Source organism: Eptatretus burgeri, chromosome 3, assembly GCF_056783735.1.
Source record: "Eptatretus burgeri isolate ZD-2024b chromosome 3, Ebu_testis_v1, whole genome shotgun sequence".
NCBI lineage: Eukaryota > Metazoa > Chordata > Myxini > Myxiniformes > Myxinidae > Eptatretus > Eptatretus burgeri.
Window position 1 is genome coordinate 24,577,650 of NC_140963.1, and position 20,274 is coordinate 24,597,923.

General features: G+C 42.3%; 1 protein-coding gene across 3 annotated transcripts in view; it reads right to left on the bottom strand.

Moving 5' to 3' along the window:
• LOC147029563 (histone deacetylase 9-like) overlaps positions 1-20,274 on the bottom strand; it is a 560,396-nt gene that overhangs the window by 339,506 nt on the left and 200,616 nt on the right. For all 3 annotated transcript variants that reach the window (XM_085872715.1, XM_085872718.1, XM_085872716.1), the window contains 3 exons: positions 9,325-9,450; positions 8,731-8,843; positions 6,408-6,536 (listed from right to left, as the gene is read on the bottom strand). In XM_085872715.1, the coding sequence (XP_085728841.1) occupies positions 6,408-6,536; positions 8,731-8,843; positions 9,325-9,450 (368 nt within the window). The remainder of the gene's footprint in view (positions 1-6,407; positions 6,537-8,730; positions 8,844-9,324; positions 9,451-20,274) is intronic.

The following is a 20,274-nucleotide window of genomic DNA, read 5'->3' on the forward strand; positions in this document are numbered from 1 at the left end:
AGGAACAGTGTTTCTTTTTGTCATAAATTCCAAAGACTATTGTAAATACTCCATCGACAAAGGACGCTCTAATACACTTGAAAAGAAGTACTCTAATTTAAAAAAAAAAAAAACTTTTGTTCAAAACTCAACATTTATTTTAATTGTCTCATAAAAATCCACTTGAATGAAAAGCAGACATTGTATTATAATAAAAACAAATGACATCATGATCAAAAACAAATCAACGTCTCTGACGTGTTGAACAAGCTTTGACATGCAACTGACCTTTGATCAAAATTAGGGTTTTGCCATCAGCTGAACATTTACCTTCATCATGTCGACTGTGTGAATCACTCATAACAAAGATTTCTTCTCCAACACATTTGCTGCCTATTGTATACCCTGGAGAATTTCCCACGGTCAAAAAGCATGTTCTTGAGTGTTGAAATCACAGACCGAGTGCCGAATTCAAACAGAATGATCGGGATTCTGGATTATCTGATACTTGGGATACCATTCCACTTCTGGGTTTATATTATGAATGGTTAGGAGAAAAGAAGCTGCTCTGATGACCAATGGTCCTGGTAATTCGTTAATCATCAAGTATTCACCATGGGAACAAACTGAATGGGAAAAATCAGTTTCATGTTGAACGCTGCGGTCAACATCATGTGTGGACTGAGGAATATCGGATGATCCACCATTTCGAGATCACATCTTCAGTTATGTACACCTTTACACCTTAATAATATGAAAAACACAATTGCATTTGACGGGGAAGGGTTTGGGGGGCGGGTGTGCCAGATACCCCCCCCTCCCCCCAGATCAACCCCTGGCATTGACTGATGTTTTGAAAACAACAGCCCTGTCCATTTGAAATTAAAATACTTGAAAATGAACTTTATATCTGGTGAAATATTATTGTGGTTTTGGAAGACCCTGGGGAGACACATCCAACACATAAGGGTTCCTGAGTATAGTTATATCTGGAGCAATTTTGTTTAGCTAAATTACCTCTCCCTCTCGTATTGGTGGAAGGGAAAGGATACATTCAGTAACAACTCAGTAGCATACATCGAAAACGATTATCACAGGGCAGTCAGGCCATCAGCACTGCCAGCGTACTTATCACCGCCAGCAATGCCAGCATCCCGCTGCACTGCCAAACCGCCAGACTACTACCAGCAGCCCCACCCATCGAATCCCTGAAACCAATCGCGATTCCTGGATTACAGAGAGCGACAGACAATTACAGAGGCTGGACAAGGACAAGACAAAACAGACAAGATTACAGAGGCTGGATCACAAAAAAACAGTGGACATGAGAGGTGACAGAAGCAAGGGTGATAAAATCCCTGGTGCAGTCCAGTTCTGAGAAGGGGAGGGCTCGAGTTTGAGTTCAATTCTGAGCAGGAGACAGAAAGGCTCGAGTAAAGATGGTTTGAGAGGTCCGCTGATTCGAGGTCAATCACGCCAAGCACTGCACCTGAATGACACAGCGGGACGGGAGCAGAGCAGCTGGGAAGTGGAGTACAGAGACGCAGACTCCCAGGCATGGTCACCATCTCCCCACGCACAGTACCTCCTGTGCGCCAGGTAGATTTTTTTTTTCATTGGTACCATACTCTGTACAGAGCATCAGTGCTGCTGAAGCAGTCTCCTGGGCCATTGGGCACAATCCGAGACAGGTCGCCACTCTGACGCAGGATACTTGATTGGCTCGTTCTTCCCAGCAAGCTGGTACTCATTTTCCCGATGCCAAAGGATGGCAAGCTGAGTCAACCCCACCTCATATTAATTCAATAGTCAAGCAGGATTTGAACTCAGGACACTCGGATCCCAAGTCTGCCACCCGAACAATTAAGCCAACACCAGACATGTACCAGATAGAACCAAGAACCAACTACAAACTCTCAAGTGTAGGAAACGTCAATAGCGATTCTCCCCAGAATTGCTTTCTCTCCACACACGTCTATTACATGCACCCAGATACACCACACCTTCTACATGCACGTCTCAAACACCCACACCAGAAAACCTGTTCGTTACCACATGAGCCGTCAGGCTCACGTATGGGTGAGGTTGCGGTCGACGCCACAGCCCACATATTTCGCTTCTCGGTCAAAGGGCAGAGGTGCTCCTTGTGAGCCAATGGCCATCCATTTGTAGTGCACAAATTTGTCTGCAGACGTCCTCCTGCAGTTGGGTTACTGTTTTTTTCACTCTGCAAAATATGAAAAACGCAAAGAAAACGAAAAACCTACTCCGTGGGAGTATCTCTTGTGCAGCTGCCCTTCGCAGAGCAGCTCACCAGATGATGGCATTGGGGCAAGGCCTTCGGAGGACCCGCCCCCCACCTCTTTGATGATAGAGGAACAACACAGGGTAACCTTTCTGGGTTGGATCGCGGTAGTGTGCGTCAGGGTGGTGCTGTGGTGTCGTCCACCAGATGGCAGTCTCCTGGGTTAACCTAAGGTGGTCCCTTCTGGGTTAATCACTAAGAGAGGATGATCACCTGTCCGTGTTATCATCTGAGCTCAAACGTTTGAACATCGGTATTGCAGCACTCTCTGAGGTTCGGAGACCGGATAGTGGCGAGATCATGGCGGGTGGTTACACCTACTATTGGTCTGGTCGCTCTGATGGTTACCACGCCCAAGAAGTTGCTGCAGCTGCATCCAATGAGCAGAGTCCAATGATAATTGAGGTAGCAATGGTCAATGAGCATATCATGAGACTGAGGATTTGTCACTCCTTGGGTGTCATTTCCCTGGTCTCTGTATATGCTCCAAATGAGGTGAGTGATCTCACCGTGGAGGACACATTCTACACCACGCTCGAGTCTGTGGTTGATCAGTACCCCCAGGTGAGTTACTCTTCTTGTTTTGGGGGATTTCATTGCAATAACTCGACTTGATAGGGATGGTTATGAGGTGTGTGTTGGTCCCCACGGGTCTGGAACTGTGAACCAGAATAGCACTAAGTTCCTTGACTTTGCAAGAAGTCATGGACGTAGGGTGGCCGGTCCATGGTTTCAGCGCCCACAGACTCATCGCTGGACTTGGTATTCCAACGCTGGCGGTTTGGCAAAGGAGATTGAATCTGTGCTTCTTGATGGTCGCTGGAGGATGATCCAGAAAGGCAGCGTCCACCGGAGTGCTCATTTCCTCAATAATGGCCACAGGCTTGTGGTAGCAACTCTGAAGTTGCAGTTTAAATCTGGGAGAATGGTACCATCCGATCCAAGGCTGGATGTTGGCAAGGTCAAGGATGAGAGGGTAGCTGAGGAGTTTGCAAACAGGCTGAGTGGGGATTTGAGAGGTCTGGTTGCTTTGGGGGATCCTGAAGAGTTGTGGAGCGCCTTCAAGACCACCATTCTTGGTTTTGCCGGTGAATGGCTTGAAACTCACCATCAGGTGAACAAGAATTTTGTCTCTCAAGGGACGCTGGATTCCATTGATCAGAGTCACAGGGCCAGGCTTAATGGCAGAGCTGAGCTGTTCAGGGAGTTGAGGGGTAAATCTGTAAGTGTGCTGAGGGTGGACAAGGAGGCTTATGTGCGAGGAATCTGTGAGGCGTTCGACCATCACCTGTGGTCAAGTGATTCTCGTCCTGCTTACAGGAGAATTCACACATTGCATTCCTCCAAGCCCGTCCCTTGGTGTACTGCATTTAGAGCAGAGGTTGGAGGGCTCTTGGCAGAGGAGTCCGAAGTGAAGGCCCGCTAGGCCGGTTACTTTGAGTGGCTGTACCAGGCTGATCCACCAGCTGTTGAGTTGGATGTCAGGGGTGTTACTGTATCCCTATTGCTGATCCTCCAATCAACTATAGTCCACCTTTGTTTGTGGAAACACAGGCTGCGGTGAACCGGTTGAAATTGGAAAAGTTCATCGGATCTGTTGCATCCATGTTGAACTTCTCAAGGCTGGTGGAAATTATGTACTTATGTCATTGCATGTAGTTCTGTGCTCTGCCTGGAACACAGGCATCATCCCAACTGATTGGAAGAGGGGCCTTATTGTCCCTCTCTGGAAAGGGAAGGGTGATCGCCAAGACTGCAACAACTACCGAGGGGTGACGCTGTTCTCAGTGCCGGGCAAGGTCTTTGCTCGGATAATTCTTGATAGGGTTTGCCACCATCTGCTTGAGCACCAGCGTCCAGAGCAGTCAGGCTTTACACCAAAGTGGTCAACGATTGACCGTATCCTTGCTCTTCGGGTCCTCACTGAATGCACATGAGAGTTTTGGCAGGAGCTGCTTACAGCCTATGTTTATCTCTGCAAAGCGTTCGATTCAGTGAATCGGGATGCCCTCTGGAGGATTCTTGGTCTTCTTGGGGTACCACCAAAACTGACCAATATGATGTCTGAATTATACTCTGGTACTGAGAGTACTGTGAGATGTGGTGATACTATCTCCGACTTATTTCCAGTTAGTAATGGAGTTACTCAGGGGTGTGTACTGGCCACCACACCATTCCTTGCTTGTATGGACTGGATTCTCGGGAGGATGTCAGAGAGATCAAGCTGAGGTGCATTCTTTGGGAATGTCAAGATCTCTCACCTTGATTTTACAGATGATGCAGTCATTTTTGCGGAGACTTTCGATATCCTTTTGGGGGCCCTCGAGGTGCTGAATCAGGAATCGGAGCCGCTGAGATTACGGGTTTCCTGGGTCAAAACTAAGATGCAGGCTTTCAATGAAATCTTGGATGCTGCTGTCTTGTCTGTACCCATTTGTGGTTGGGATGTTGAGGTCACGGAGAGATTCGTTTGCCGTGGCAGTGATATCCATGTCTCTGCTTGCTGTGAGCCAGAGGTCAATAGACATCTGGGTCAGGTCTGTGGAGTCATGGATTCACTGGATCATGGGGTGTGGCAATGCCAGTGCCTGTGAAACAGGATGAAAGTCCAATTCTTCAGATCCTTTGTGCTTCCATCCAAGCTCTACAGATGTGAGACTTGGAATCTGACGAGGGATCTGAGATGGAGACTTGATTCCTTTGGTACCAGGTATCTTCAGAGAATCCTTAGCTATCGCTGGTCGGACTTTTGTCCAACGAGCGTTTGCTGAGAGCACTCAAATGAGATTTGTTACCTACATAGTCCGTGAGCGTCAGCTGTGGCTGTATTCACATGTGGCTCGCTTTCCTGACTCTGATCCTGCTCACCACATTCTCTCAGCGAGGGAGCCTTGTGAGTGGAGGAGACCAATGGGCCAACCACGTGCCTCGTGGTTGCAGCAGATTGATCAGTGTCTCGAGGAGATGGGGATGGGCCAGGCATCTGTCTGGGGGATGACCAGACGTAGGCCCATGGAGTAGCAGTGGAAAGTGGATGCAGCAACGTGCTGCTCTAGCGCATGCTCCTGTACCTGACCTGACCTGACCTGTCCATCAACCTTTCTGCTCTCCTTCTCCGGGAATAATTTTGGCATTTCTGTGTTGTTTTATAATAAGATGACCGACGAAAGGACTTATGCATTAAGGTTAAGATCTTTATTTGTGACTGTTTTTGATTTGAAAATATCTGCTTCTGGCTATAAATAAGTGTACTTTGCCAAATCTTTTGTAAACTGTTTCCAACCTGCCCAATCATCTTTTCCTCCATTGGTGAGACAGTGTGCGTAATTAGTGGATTGGAGTTCTACCTTCCACTTTTGTTATCGTGAGTACTAGCCAGCGGTTCCATTCACAGTGTCACTCAGCCATTCTGATTGGTAACATTGGAGTGCTGGGAAGCACATTCCTTATCTGGGATGATTAATTTGCCAGGAAGGTAACACGGGATTGGGACGCGAGGACTCCACATAAACGAATCGTCTTAGATGATGTCTGTTGTTGCTTAGCAACCCATTGTGCCACACAATTATCTGCAGCTCTTTCGGCTTCAGGGTCATAGGTCGGGATGTGGGTATGAGAAGCACCTCCCCCCCCCACCCACCAGATCAGTGGAAGAACCGGATCGGTGGAACCCAAACGTCCTTCTCAAGCGACTCCAAATTTGAGAGTAAGATGGAGGACAATAAAGAAGTCATCAGAGTCAAGAGATTACAAATTATATTTGGTGTCCCATCATCAATCAGCATTGACTGATATTTTTAAAACAGCATCCATGGGAAATTAAAATATTTAAAAATGAACTTCATGTCTGCCGACGTATTCCCCGTCAACTGAGTTTCCAAACATTAAGTTACCTCTCCATAATCCATATTCCATAGAAAAAAAAACAACTATTAAATCTTTTAATAAAACGAAACTAGTTTTAACTTTTTACCAAACCGGTTGATGGATTTGTGTTTTATCTCAAGTCCCAAACATTAATGTACAAGAACAATATGCCAGCAAGTGAGTGGATGCTCATGTTCTGAACCATCGAAGTGGAGGAAGTTAATGGCGTGAACAAGGAACAACGGCATTGACTCACAGACAAGTGGGCAGTTTGTACAGCTCCAGATAGAGGAAGGCCGAGGGAAATATTTGGGAGAGATGGTGAAGTGTGGAGGCTTAGTGAATCTGCATTCCCCTCTGTGGCACCACGCAGTTCAGTGGCATGCTGAGAGGGAAAAAATATCAAGAGAGACATATACCAAGCTGTGTTGTATTTGAAGAGATTCATCAATACAAGTGACCATGAGGTGAATTTGATTGTTCAATCACAACTTCCCTGTTTTGAAGTCAACATTTTCGGTCAAACACAGCAAATTAATATCATATCAAACACTTACTGCAGTCGCCTCCAATGTTTTTATATTCTCTTTGGTGGTGAAAATATTTAACCATATTGTAATCGTAATACAGTCGACTGTTGCTGAAAGAAATTAATAGGTTCTGTGGACCATTAGTATTGACGACCTCCTTCATTAATGCTTGGAATACTCTTCTGCGTATTATTTTATGGCCACAATTATTTCCACATTCTGGTGGGGCTGGCCAGGGAAAGCGTGGCTCAAGTCTTTTACGAACTGGCTGACCAGGCCTGACGTTCAAACTAAGGTTAGGTCAGGAATTTGGAATTTGGCCATGGCACTAGCGATAGCTCGCCTACTCCTCGCGAAGGACACCGTGTGATCATTTAACATACACCCACTAATGTCGGCAGGTGGGACACAATGCTCATATTAATATGGGTGTCGAAATATACATCGCATACGCAACTATACAGCGACTCAACTGGCATAGCTACATTGGGAAAACATGGAAAGCCAATGTTGAAGTGATGTCAATTCGATCACCGGGCTAATACTGGTCCATCGTTGGCAGTTCCAGGCGACTCACACACAACCTTGCCCAAATATTGTCAGTACCTACAATACCAACCATCTCTTTACGTCCGAAATGACCACATCAACATCGGTCAAACATTGGCACAACATCGCGGTGCCTGCTGGATCAACAGACTCAGTAAACTTCATTTCGAGAGATTATAGATGTAATAAAATCCCGATATGAACAGATATAGTGGTCATTGTTTAACTTCCCACAAGTAGTTTCAAAAGTTAGAAAAAAATAATTGTCATACTCTATTGGATTAGGCATTACTTGATATTGTCAAAACATGAACATGATCTGTGACCCACGAAGCAATACTCGAACGGCACTCAGTGGAGCGCATACCTCCACCAGGCTGAACAGTTTATGTTTTGTTCCCCAACTGATAGTCCGGATCTGCATCCAGACCTTAACCAAAATCTAATCGGCTTGTTCTTGTCACCTGCCTAACTCATCCACCAAGTTTTCTCATAACCCGTCCACATCTTTTTTGAGATATCGTGCTACAAATCGTTTATGGCCCCATCTCTGAATGGTGAAGACTCACTTGAAAATGAAGAAATTCTAGTATCTAAATCTGGATCTTCACAAGTATCAAATCATTTTGGCCTCGTCGCACACCCAATCTGTCCACCAAATTTTGTCCGAATCCATCCATAACCTTTTGAGATATCCTGCTCACAGCCAGCCAGACACATAACCTCCGTCCACCTTCGGTGGTGGAGCAAAGTGGCAATACATGAGATACATTACATCAGTTAATACAAAATATTAATTAATGCAATATATCTCAACCAATAGACTTAGTTATGTTCACGATCCAAAATGCAATTGCTTAAAAGAAAACCAAGCATCATATGAACGAGAGAATGCAATTCCATGACAATGCTTGAATGTAATAATAAATAATCAAAAGAAATAATCAAAATAGAAATATACTATCATTTAATTTTACTTTAATAACAAAGCAAAAGCATCATCAATAAATGGTGTACACAATGGCGGTACAATGTACAACCCTCTGCCAACCCATTTGCTCTGTACAAGCTCCTCATCTTCCCTCCCCTTACTCTGCATCCTTCCCAAACGTTTTTCCATGGTTTCTTCACTCTTCGCACATTTCTACACCCTCCTCTTTTTCTATCCATATAATCCCCCTTTGTTACTTTACTAAATCTCAACCTCCCTTCTCCCCCCCAACTCCATTGGAAAGTAATAAATAGCTCGTCTATAACAAGATTGCAAACATATGCCTGGCTGTGCAAGCTAAAACAAGTAATTAAATAAATAAATAAATAAATAAATTTGGGGTCAAAGTTCATTCATTGTAGCATTTACAGCAACACAAGTTATTTTTGCAACATTTGCCAATAAATCTTTATGGAAGGAAAATATGAAGGGTCGGAGCAACTGGTTGTGGGTTAAGCCATCAGCCGGTCAGAACATTCAGGCATCTCATCACAAGGAAAGCACCACACCTTTGGCTTGGCTGGAATTATTGCTGTTGTTCCATTGAGCAGAGAAACACTAATGTTTCCATTGCTCGGGGAACTTGGACCAGAGCCAGGTGCACTGGAAGAAACAGGAGATTCTGCACAGAGGGTGAACATGAACAAATGTTAAACTTTCTGTCAGGAAAATGTCTTAACTATCAAGATTATAGCTCCTGGCACTGGTAGAAATCCAATTGAATGCCATTTCCAAATGGTAAATCAAGCATGAGCACAACTTGTAAAGTAATACTTTATTTCAATGATGCTCCATGCATCACCTGACAGTCACAAAAAGGTTGCACTGACAGTTTGAGTACAAGGATGAAGATGGTGTAGTTCTATTATTTGTGAAAGCATTTAAAGTGTGGACACACACACACACACACACACACACACACACACACACACACACACACACACACACACACACACACACACACACACACACACACACACACACACACACACACACCTCAATGAGCAGTGAGCTGGTTTCATTCAAACATTTTTGTTTCTACTGCAGAGAGAAGAGGTGTACTGGGATTGGAATGCGAGTCACCCATGATGATTATTGAGTACCTGAGATGTCGATAGGCCGCTTTTTAACCAGAGCCATCACACCTTTGCGGCGAAGAAGTGGACTGCTTCTCCGCTCCGCTACCTTCTGCTTCAGCCGTGAGCGCAGCTTCAGGTTTGGCTCTGAGGCTACAGATTGCAATACAGTTTTAATTCCAAGAGAAAATGTACTAATCAGTGATATTTCTGATATTCTCTTTTTAAGTGGATTTAAACCATAGAGTAAAGTTGTATTTATTGGCATCTTTGCCAAAACTTAAACTCACTTGTTGAGGTTGCATGCACTCATTAAATAAAAGATCAATTTGTATTTGTAATATCCATTTAATCCCAAAAGGGAACAAAAATTTCATAAAACTACAAGGGCACTCGGTAGAGCACATACAGTACCTCCACCATGCAATGCCTGATCCACGAGAACATATCGGGCCCAACACATTTTTGAGATATCGTGCTATGTATCGTTTTTGGCCCAATCTCTCAAAGGTGAAGAATCACTTAAAAAAATTCTAGTCGTCGGATCTGGATCCGGATCTTCACCAAAATCTAATCAGTTCGTCCTTGTCAAACAACGAACCTGTCCACAAAATTTCATTTGGATCCATACACAACTTTTTAAGATATCCTGCACACAGACAGACGGACAGACAAACAGACCGAGAGTGGTGAAAAGATAACCTCGTTCACCTTCGTTGGCGGAGGTAATAATGATTCCACCTGCTTTTTGTGGCCGATACTCGATTAGTGATGAATAAATAGACATGAGTGGTGTTCAAAAAGTTGTATAAATAAGATATTCACGGTAGTTCAAGAAAATTGAACAATTATTATCATTTATTAATGTACTCAAAAGTCTGGTGTTGGCATAACGGTTGGGAAGGCTGGCTCAAGATCTGAGGGTCTTGAGTTCAAGCCCCTGTTAGCTGTTCAATTAACAACACGTGGGTTGACTCAGCATGTCATCCTTCTGTGGTCCGTGAAATGAGTACCAGCGTGCTGGTAAAAGGGGGCATTGCATCAGCGGCACAGCCATGCCCCCAGAAAATGATGCAGCCAAGCAGCCACAGGCTGCAGACGAATAAATAATAAGTAAATAGACCAGTAAACATAATTAGAAGGAAAATATAGAAATGCATTTCATTAACGTCGGGTTACATGGCAGTTGGGATACAATATTCAAAGAAGGGAAAACGAAAAAGGATAGCCAATGTAGAAGAGCATTAAATACGACTCCACAGGTTGTGCAACGAAATGAGCAGAAGTAGTCTCAGGCCACATTTCACCCCGATCTACAGATTCCCTTTGGCCGTAGTTCTTGGCATGGCGCATGACTTGTATTTCTGTTCTCTTCACAACTTCCAATTGGTCAGTAACCAACACAAGGAGTGAAAGCAGCCATGAACCTCAAGCACACCATCATCATCGACAGTCGACTCAATCCTGGTTTGCATTCGATTTATTTTTCTTGACAGGAGAGAGGTTTTTGGAAGACAAAGTGGGACAAATATCAAGGGAATGAACGAATAGGAAAAGAGGAGATGGAAGTGGTAAGTAAGATGTTGTGTTAGGAAATGGTAAAGTTAATGGGGGTAATAAAGAGTAACTAGCAAGTTGTTGTGTTAGGAAATGCAAAGGTTAATGGGGGTGATAAAGAGTAACTAGCAAGTAAGACAGTTGCATTATCAAAGGTCAATGGGGGTAATAATGATCATTGGTCAGAATTAAGGATGACAACAGGTTCTCGCTTGAAGTCCTGGAGGTAAGGGTGAGACAGAACAGCCTCTGAAAGGTGGTTCTATAGACAGAAAAAGGGAGGAATGAAAGAGTTGAGGTTTGCAGTCAGTCTGGATTTTGGAAGTTCAACTGTGGGGGACAGGATGGGGGTGACTTAGTAAAATGCATGCATCTTGAAAAGAATAGGGAGGGGCAGGAGGAATGAGAGAGCAGAATGAGCAAAATCAGAAAATAAAGCAGGGGGGGGACAGACCACTGGTCTGCCTAAAAGAGGAGAGCAATAGATACTGTGCTTTGTCCTCATTACGAGAGATTCCAATACCGTAAATAACCTCACCCCATGTATAAGGTACATATTTGACCCCCATTTATCGTTGATTTGTCAATATCTTCGTCGAAGACAGCTCGGGGTTTGTCACATTGGCATACAGAAGATTGTCCTTGCTCCCCTCAGTGTTGCTGCTTGACTGCCTCTCCTCCCAGAGGCTGTCATCCTCTGCGTGTCAAGCACATTGGAAATACTGCACTTGAGGAATGCTCTGGAGATTCTCTCGTTCGGCAGCTCCCACCAGACTTGCGTATCCAGTCACAGATCGTTGGCAGATCCACCTTGTGCTGGTACCCACCCGAAGTGAACAACTTTTCTTCAGTCATCGTCCATTCTGACCAGCACCTGCAAAGGCCATCTGGAATGGCTTGTTGACACCAACGTCCAGTGGTTGGAGAATACAGGGCAATGTCGAACTTGCTCCCGACTACTATATTGCCAAAGTCTTCCAGGTATAAGTGCAGAATGAAAGCTTGCAGGCTGCTGTGTAGGATGGTCATATTGGCATGATGAAGAGCTGTAAACCTGGTGCAAGTGAAGAAATGTTCCATCGTACACGAGCCAGAGACCCACCCGCTCTCTTCTTCAGGCGCTTGAAAAGTCTTAACTGGTTGGATGCTTGTAGGATTAGCAGTTGCACGCTTTGTCGTTCTTCGCTGGCCCGATTCCAACATCCAGATGTCTGTCCCTGCCTGGGTCTGTCACCCTTTAGACCTTGCAGCCTCAAAGCCGAGCCCAGCTGAGTAATTTTGACCTCATTTTTATAACCCTGACACCCCATATTTTATCCTCATTTTCATGGAAAAAGTTCACCTGATACGTGGTAATGAAAGGTAATTATGAAAGCTTTAGATTCCACAGAGTTGAAGAGAGACAGATGCGATGCTGGGGCACTAGCCCATAGTGGAGAACGTTACTCCATTGAGCTATGCTTTTCCAAGGAAAGACTTGGATCAATGGAGGATACCCAGTCTGAGGCTGTGATTGGAGGCCAGCTTTGCAATGGGGTCATCCTGGGAAAGGTCATGGCCGATGGTGAGGTCTGGAAGTTCACAATCTTGAAGTTCTTCCAGTGCATATCTAACGGAATACGAAGGTTAATTGGCTGACGTAAAGATTTAAAAAACCCGAGATGTAAACATGTTTTCGCTCATGCACTCAGTGCCAGATTTATGGTGGTGGAGGCCCCGATGCACACATTGGTGGTGGAGGCCCTTTCTGTCATGAACAATAAAGTAAAGCAGTGGCTTTCAACGCTTTTCACTGATTGCACCCAAAACTGTCATATCTTATTCTGTGGCACCCCAATTCAATCTTATTTTCATATCGTTTGCCGTAAGAACATTACAGACTCCACGAGTTAAATGATTGGATAAAATACAGAATTTGAGGAGCGTTTTTGAGGGATTTTATTACCACCAATGGACAGGATCACATCCGAAACAATTGAAAATCACCTCAACATTACCTTCACAACAACAACTACACCTCCAACAACAGGATCACATCCAGAAAAATAAATATTACCTTCACAACAACAACTACACCTCCAACAACAGGATCACATCCAGAAAAATAAATATTACCTTCACAACAACAACTACACCTCCAACAACAGGATCACATCCAGAAAAATAAATATTACCTTCACAACAACAACAACTACACCTCCAACAACAGGATCACATCCAGAAAAATAAACATTACCTTCACAACAACAACTACACCTCCAACAACAGGATCACATCCAGAAAAATAAATATTACCTTCACAACAACAATTACACCTCCAACAACAGGATCACATCCAGAAAAAAAAATAATGCGTTCACATCAACAACTACACCTCCAACAACAGGAACACAAACAGAAAAATAAATATTACCTTCACAACAACAACTAAACCTCCAACCACAGGATCACATCCAGAAAAATAAATATTACCTTCACAACAACAACAACTACACCTCCAACAACAGGATCACATCCAGAAAAATAAACATTACCTTCACAACAACAACTACACCTCCAACAACAGGATCACATCCAGAAAAATAAATATTACCTTCACAACAACAACTACACCTCCAACAACAGGATCACATCCAGAAAAATAAATATTACCTTCACAACAACAACTACACCTCCAACAACAGGATCACAACCAGAAAAATAAATATTACCTTCACAACGACAAGTACACCTCCAACAACAGGATCACATCCAGAAAAATAAATATTACCTACACAGCAACAATTACACCACCAACACCAGGATCACATCCAGAAAAATAAATATTACCTACACAACAACAACTACACCTACAACAACAGGATCACATCCAGAAAAATAAATATTACCTTCACAACAACAACTAGACCTGCAACAACAGGATCACATCCAAAAAAATAAATATTACCTTCACAACAACAACTACTCCTTCAACAACAGGATCACATCCAAAAAAAAAATATTACCTTCACAACAACAACTACACCTCCAACAACAGGATCAAATCCAGAAAAATAAACATTACCTTCACAACAACAACTACACCTCCAACAACAGGATCACAACCAGAAAAATAAATATTACCTTCACAACAACAACTACACCTCCAACAACAGGATCACATCCAGAAAAATAAATATTACCTTCACAACAACAATTACACCTCCAACAACAGGATCACATCCAGAAAAATAAATATTACCTTCACAACAACAACTACACCTCCAACAACAGGATCACATCCAGAAAAATAAATATTACCTTCACAACAACAACTACACCTCCAACAACAGGATCACATCCAAAAAAATAAATACTAGAAGCGAACGTAGAATTCTTCTTACATTCGCTTCTGACTTTACCTATACCTTGTTCACAACTGTATACTTGCCAACGAGACCATGGTACGTGTAAGCGCCGCACAGCTGATGATTTTGACGCAATTTCCGGTTACTTCGGCCTGGATTCGGGATCAGCGATCAAATAATGTAAATCACGAGTAAAAATTATTTTTTGATGATGTGGGAGATATCTTTATTAAAATCAGTGGAGGAAATATACACCATGTCTGATATGATTTGGGTCTTTCATGTCTCCGACGATGCCTTTATCTTCCGGCATGCATCATTCCCCATGACAAAAACTGGAAGTAAAAAAAAACGGAAGCAAAAGGGTCATAGCCGACGACACGGATTCCAAATTGCCTGGGTATTGTGTTGTTGTTGTTGTTGTTGTTATTTCCTATTCTCTCATGTGCACGCGTTAAGTAATATTCACAAGATAGAAATAAAACCCAATCGTGTTTATACACCCCGCACAGCATTTAAAAAAACCAGAAGCAAAAGGGTCATAGCCAATGACACGGATTCCAAATTGCCAGGGGTATTGTGTTGTTGTTGTTTCCTATTCTCACATGTGCACGCGTTAAGTATGAAGCTCACTGCATTCGCTATTAATTTCTCGATTTCTTATGCGCATTTATAGATAAACACAATGCCCCAATCCAGTCGTCGTTTACAAGAGCGAAGGAATGGCCTGTGTGGTTGTTTGAAAGTTTGTTTTTTTTTGCACGTATGGCCACACACATACGGGCACGCGAGAGCGAAGGAACGGCCTGTGTGGTTGTTGGTTCTGGCACGTGATTTGAAAGTTTTTTTTTTTTGCACGTACGGCCACGTGTGTACGGGCACGCACTAGTCTTACTATAATTCACCATCTGTCCATCTGTCTGTTCCCAGGCACCGCAAAAATGGCTGAACCAATCACAATCATTTTTTGGGTGTGTAATCCTGGGACCCATTGGAGTAAAATAGGCATAAATATAATAACATGACATCCTTGACAGCTCCCGGAGGGAGCAGGTGCTTCCAGTGACAATAAGGCAAAAAGCAAGGTGAGGATTAGAGAATATGTGCAAAAGCACATCACTAGGTGGAAGTAGAGATAAGGCAAACATGAGAAAGGGGGAAAACCAGGGTGAATGGAGATAAAAAAAGGGAAAAGGAAAACAGCTTGGGAACCAGGCTATATAAGGTTTAAAGAAATAGAGAGGTAAAAAGTGTGAGCTACCTTACACCAAAAGCCAGGGACAGGTGTTCTCATGAAAAAATTAATGTAAAGCACAAAAAGAGGACAGCAGTTACATTGTATATCAAATATTCATTAAAATCATAATCAAAATCAGCAGTATGGTGGTAAAAAGATATACATATAATTACTTTCAACTTTAAAAATCCTACAAGAGGATATCACCAAAAAAAAAAAAATGTGGAGAAAAGACATAAAATATCACAGCTCCCGTGGTTTTAGTAATTTTGCTATTCGGAGTTAAAGGGTGAGTTAAACTTTTTGAGCATCTTCAACATAAAAAATTTTCCATTTGCCTGTTTTTTTATTTTAAATATACAATGTTGAGGCTCATATAAGAGCTAAACACACAGAACATATAACAAGGGGAGCAGGAGATAAGAGGGGCGGGAAAGGGAAGCACAAAACAGTGGGGAGCAGAGACGCGAGGAGATCTGTGGAAGGGAGAGGGATTTGGCGGGGTACACGGGGTAAACAAGACGGTACTACCGGGACTTTTAGGAAGGATAGCAGGGAAGCTGAAGGAGGTGGGTTTGGAGTGGATTAACGGGGGTAGAAAGATCGTGGTTTTGGAGGGGGGAATATATGAGCTGTTTTGAAGACCTGGAAGGGAAGAGTGGGATTGAAGAGAGTTTGACAATTTGTTCCAAAGGTGGGGTGAAAAAAAAAAAAAGAGGACAATGGTGACAATATTGCGAATGTGAATGTTCCACTTCAAATGAGATGAAATAATAACACCCAACATTTTCATTGATCAACCTTCTGCAGTGCAGTATTTTGGAGAGTAAGTTGAGGCCTTGGTGGAGGTTCTTTCAAACTTCCATAAGGGCACACTTATCAGTTTTCAACTTCGTGATATTTTTAATTGCCCATTGAGTGAAAACATTCAAAGCAGATTGTGGTGTCATATTGGGGTGCCTGCTTCTTGAATTCTCAATATCATTTCATCAACATACTTAACGGCTAGGATATGAGATAGTCCTTGAACTGAGTCATTGCATCATTAATATGAGCCAAAAACAGAGAGGGTACTCATTTGGTACCCTGGGGTACCCCTCCATTGAGGATTTGATTTACATACAAGGTACTCTTGTACGACACCCATTTGGATCAACTTCACAACAACAACATTGTGATTTATCAAATCAAAAGCTTTAGAAAAATCTGTCGCAACTACCAAGCTGTGACTTAGTTGTTTATCAACATGCTCGTATAAATTATTCATCAACTTAACAAGGTATTGTGATGTGGAATAAGCTGCCCGGTTACCAAACTGATTGATGTCAATATTATCTTTGATGTCACTGGGTATCCATTCAGTTGCAAAAGTTTCAGCTAATTTTGCAAAGTGATCAGTGAAGGATATTGGTCTAAGTTTATTCCAAACTGCTCTTGAAGTCTTAGGGATCAGGACAGCAATTGCTTTTTTCCACTGCACTGGGACGGTTACCTTTTTAAATGAAGAATTTAAGATATCTGTTAATGGGGCACGAAATTCACAAGCAAATTCACCGATCAATTGGGCTGGGATTCCATCCAGGCTTGAAGACGTATTGCCATTGATGTGCTGTAGGACTTTGTAGACTTCGTGATCCTCTACTTCTGGACGTGGGTATGGGGCTGGAAAGTATACCTGTAGTGTCGAGCAATCTAAAGGAGTAACATCCTTCGCAATTTCCACAAAGTGGTCGTTGATGCAGTTGGCTATTGTTTGGTCATCCTCCAGGTCAACATCAGGGGTCGGGTTGTAAATGACTCCGGTCATCATAAGTTGGTGGTATCACTGCGCCAGGTTTGAAGATTTGAGATTCTGAACTCTATCATGGTAGAAATGCTGTTTTATCCTTGCAAATGGATTTAGAAATTTTATTCCTCACTTTCTTCCATTTCTCATTTTTTTGAATGAAAAACCTTTGACGCATTTAAATGAGACTTTTGATAAATGTAGTCATCCACAGTTTACTACCATTGTGTAACTTCACTTGTTTAGTGGGGAAGAATGAGTCAACAGTTGCATGCATTCTATGATAGAAGGAATCACATTTAGTTTGGGCTTCAGGTTTCTCCTTAACCTCTGATCAGTCACGCCGAGTCATCCATTGGCCAAATTCTCGAAGTGTCGAGTACTTAATGGATCATATTACCTCCGCCACCGAAGGTGAAGGAGGTTATGTTTCCATCTCTTTCTGTCTGTTTGTCTTTGTACAGAATATCTCAAAAAGTTGTGGACGGATCCAGATGAAATTTGGTGGGCAGGTTGTGTGACAAGGCCAAACTGTTTGGATGTTGGTGAAGATTCGTATCTGGATCTGACTACTGCAGTATAATTTTTGAAGTGATTATTCACCGTTAAGAGATAGGGCGAAAAACGATATATAGCACAATATCTCAAAAAGTTGTGGACAGATTGGGTGTGTGACCAAGACAGATTGATTCGATTTTGGTGAAGATCCGAATCTATATCTGGAAAGAGATTATTTAATTTTTTTAAGTGATTCTTCACCATTGAGAGATAGGGCCAAAATGACATATAGCATATTTCAAAAATGTATTTGGCCTGATATGTTCTCGTGGATCAGACATTGAGGGGCGGAGGTATGCGCTCGACTGAGTGCCCTTATAGTTATTGTCTATGTTTGTTTGCTGCAGTTTATATTCGAGCATAACAAGATTGGATTAAGAGATGAATGTTATGTGCATGGAATGATTTTATAGGAGAATTTCTGTTGAAAATGTGTGTGCAGATAAATTCGTTTTTTCTCACATTCTTTTCAGCTCCATTTTTTTCTTATACACATGTTCATTGCCTTTGGTTGAAATGAAGCAAAGTAAATTAGCAATCATAATTGCAATAAGGAGTAAGCCATATTGTTCATTATTAGTCCCCTACTGGTTTCACCGGAGGGGACTATAGGTTTGCTGTCTATCTGGCCGTCCATCCGTCCTACCTGTGATTTATCAGACCTCTTTTTTTCCCCCCATACCCTTTAACATATTCAAATGAAACTTGGTACATGGCTTTATTATAAGTTACAGAACAAGTTCGAGTTTCAGGGCGTTACGTCAATTTTTCACAGAGTTATTCCCTTTTTGGAATTGGAAAATATCACATTCGCAGGGGACATGTATTCCAAAGCAATTCTCGTTCTTGTTGCGATAGCATCACAGGTCTTTTGGGCCATAAGGACAACGGTGCATCTTTCCTTGGGAAAGTCAATTGGACCTCTGGGATCGTGCCGACACCCAAAACGAGTAACAATATTGGATGGCCGCAACCAAAATGCAGATAGGACAGTTCAATGTGACATCACCCCCTTTTTACCTCCCCACTCCTCTCTACAAACCCCTGAAATGCAACAGGGTTTTCAAGTTAAATCTGACTCGATTGAGATGCAAATTCAGGAAGTCACTGGGAAGGATTCTAAAAATTGTCCTATCCTGTCACACCTTTTATTATGTGGGTCAAGGAGTTTGATGTGGGCACATTCATTGTCCCAGCAGAGAGTGATGCATCTCCGTATGCCGTGTGCTAATAATCCGTAAATAAATCAATCTATAAATATTTCGGGTTCTGCTTTTGCAACTGTGAATTGAAGCTGTTCTCCTGCCATTCGTTTTTATTATCTCACCTGTTCCAAGAACAGAGAGCTATAGTGATACCCCCGGCGTGAGCGTGAGCATGAGCGTGAGCGTGAAAATGTTAAAGTTTCTGGTGCAAGTTATTTAGAAGCTTGCCATTCATTTAGTATGTGTACAAGGATGCTGATATTTGGCATGGAGGTTCCTTTGGGGTATATTATTGGTGTAGTGAAGTTGAAATTAAAAAAATAATTTCAATTTTTTTTTAATTTTTGACCTGTTTTGAACTTAACTTTTTTGTAACACATCCACGTTAAAGTTTTTGGTGCAAGTTATTTAGAAGCTTGCCATTCATTTAATATGTGTACAAGGATGCTGATATTTGGCATGGAGGTTCCTTTGGGGTATACGATTGATGTAGTGAAGTTGAAATTGAAAAAAAAAATTTCAAATGTTTTAAATTTTTGACCTGTTTTGAACTTAACTTTTTTGTAGCACATCAACGTTAAAGTTTTTGGTGCAAATTATTTTTTAGAAGCTTGCCATTCATTTAATATGTGTACTCGGATGCTGATATTTGGCATCGAGGTTCCTTTGGGGTATACTATTGGTGTAGTGAAGTTGAAATTATCAAATGATTAAATTTTTTTTTAATTTCAACCAAAGGTGGTGTCAAAGCCACCCAATGCTCGCCTGTTTATACAAGACGCTTGCCATTCATTTAATATGTGTACCCGTTTACTGATCGCAATATACAAGAACATATATTGCTTTAAAATTATTTGGATCAGACTTCACTGCAATGCTTTATAAAAAAAAATATTATGAGACTAGTCTTTTAAAAACGACAAATGTATAAACAGGCGAGCATGGGGTGGCTTTGACACCAACTCTCTGGTTATCACATACTGTACAGCACTGAAAGACGGATCTTAAATCACAGGACACGACAAGTGAAACGTTTTCATAAAAATAAACACAACATAGTTTGGCTGTCATTCAATCACTCAGATTTGGAACTTAAGGATAACTTGAATTTCCCTTCAATTTTTAATGGAGTACAAGAGTTATGTTAAGATGAATTAATAATAACACAAATCTCGAATAAACACAAAGGGTGAGCAGGTGAGGAGCATATACAGATTCAGCTCTGCTCATTCTTTTGCTGTTCCAAACACTTTCCTGTTGTGCTGATCGATGCAGTCTCAACTTCAC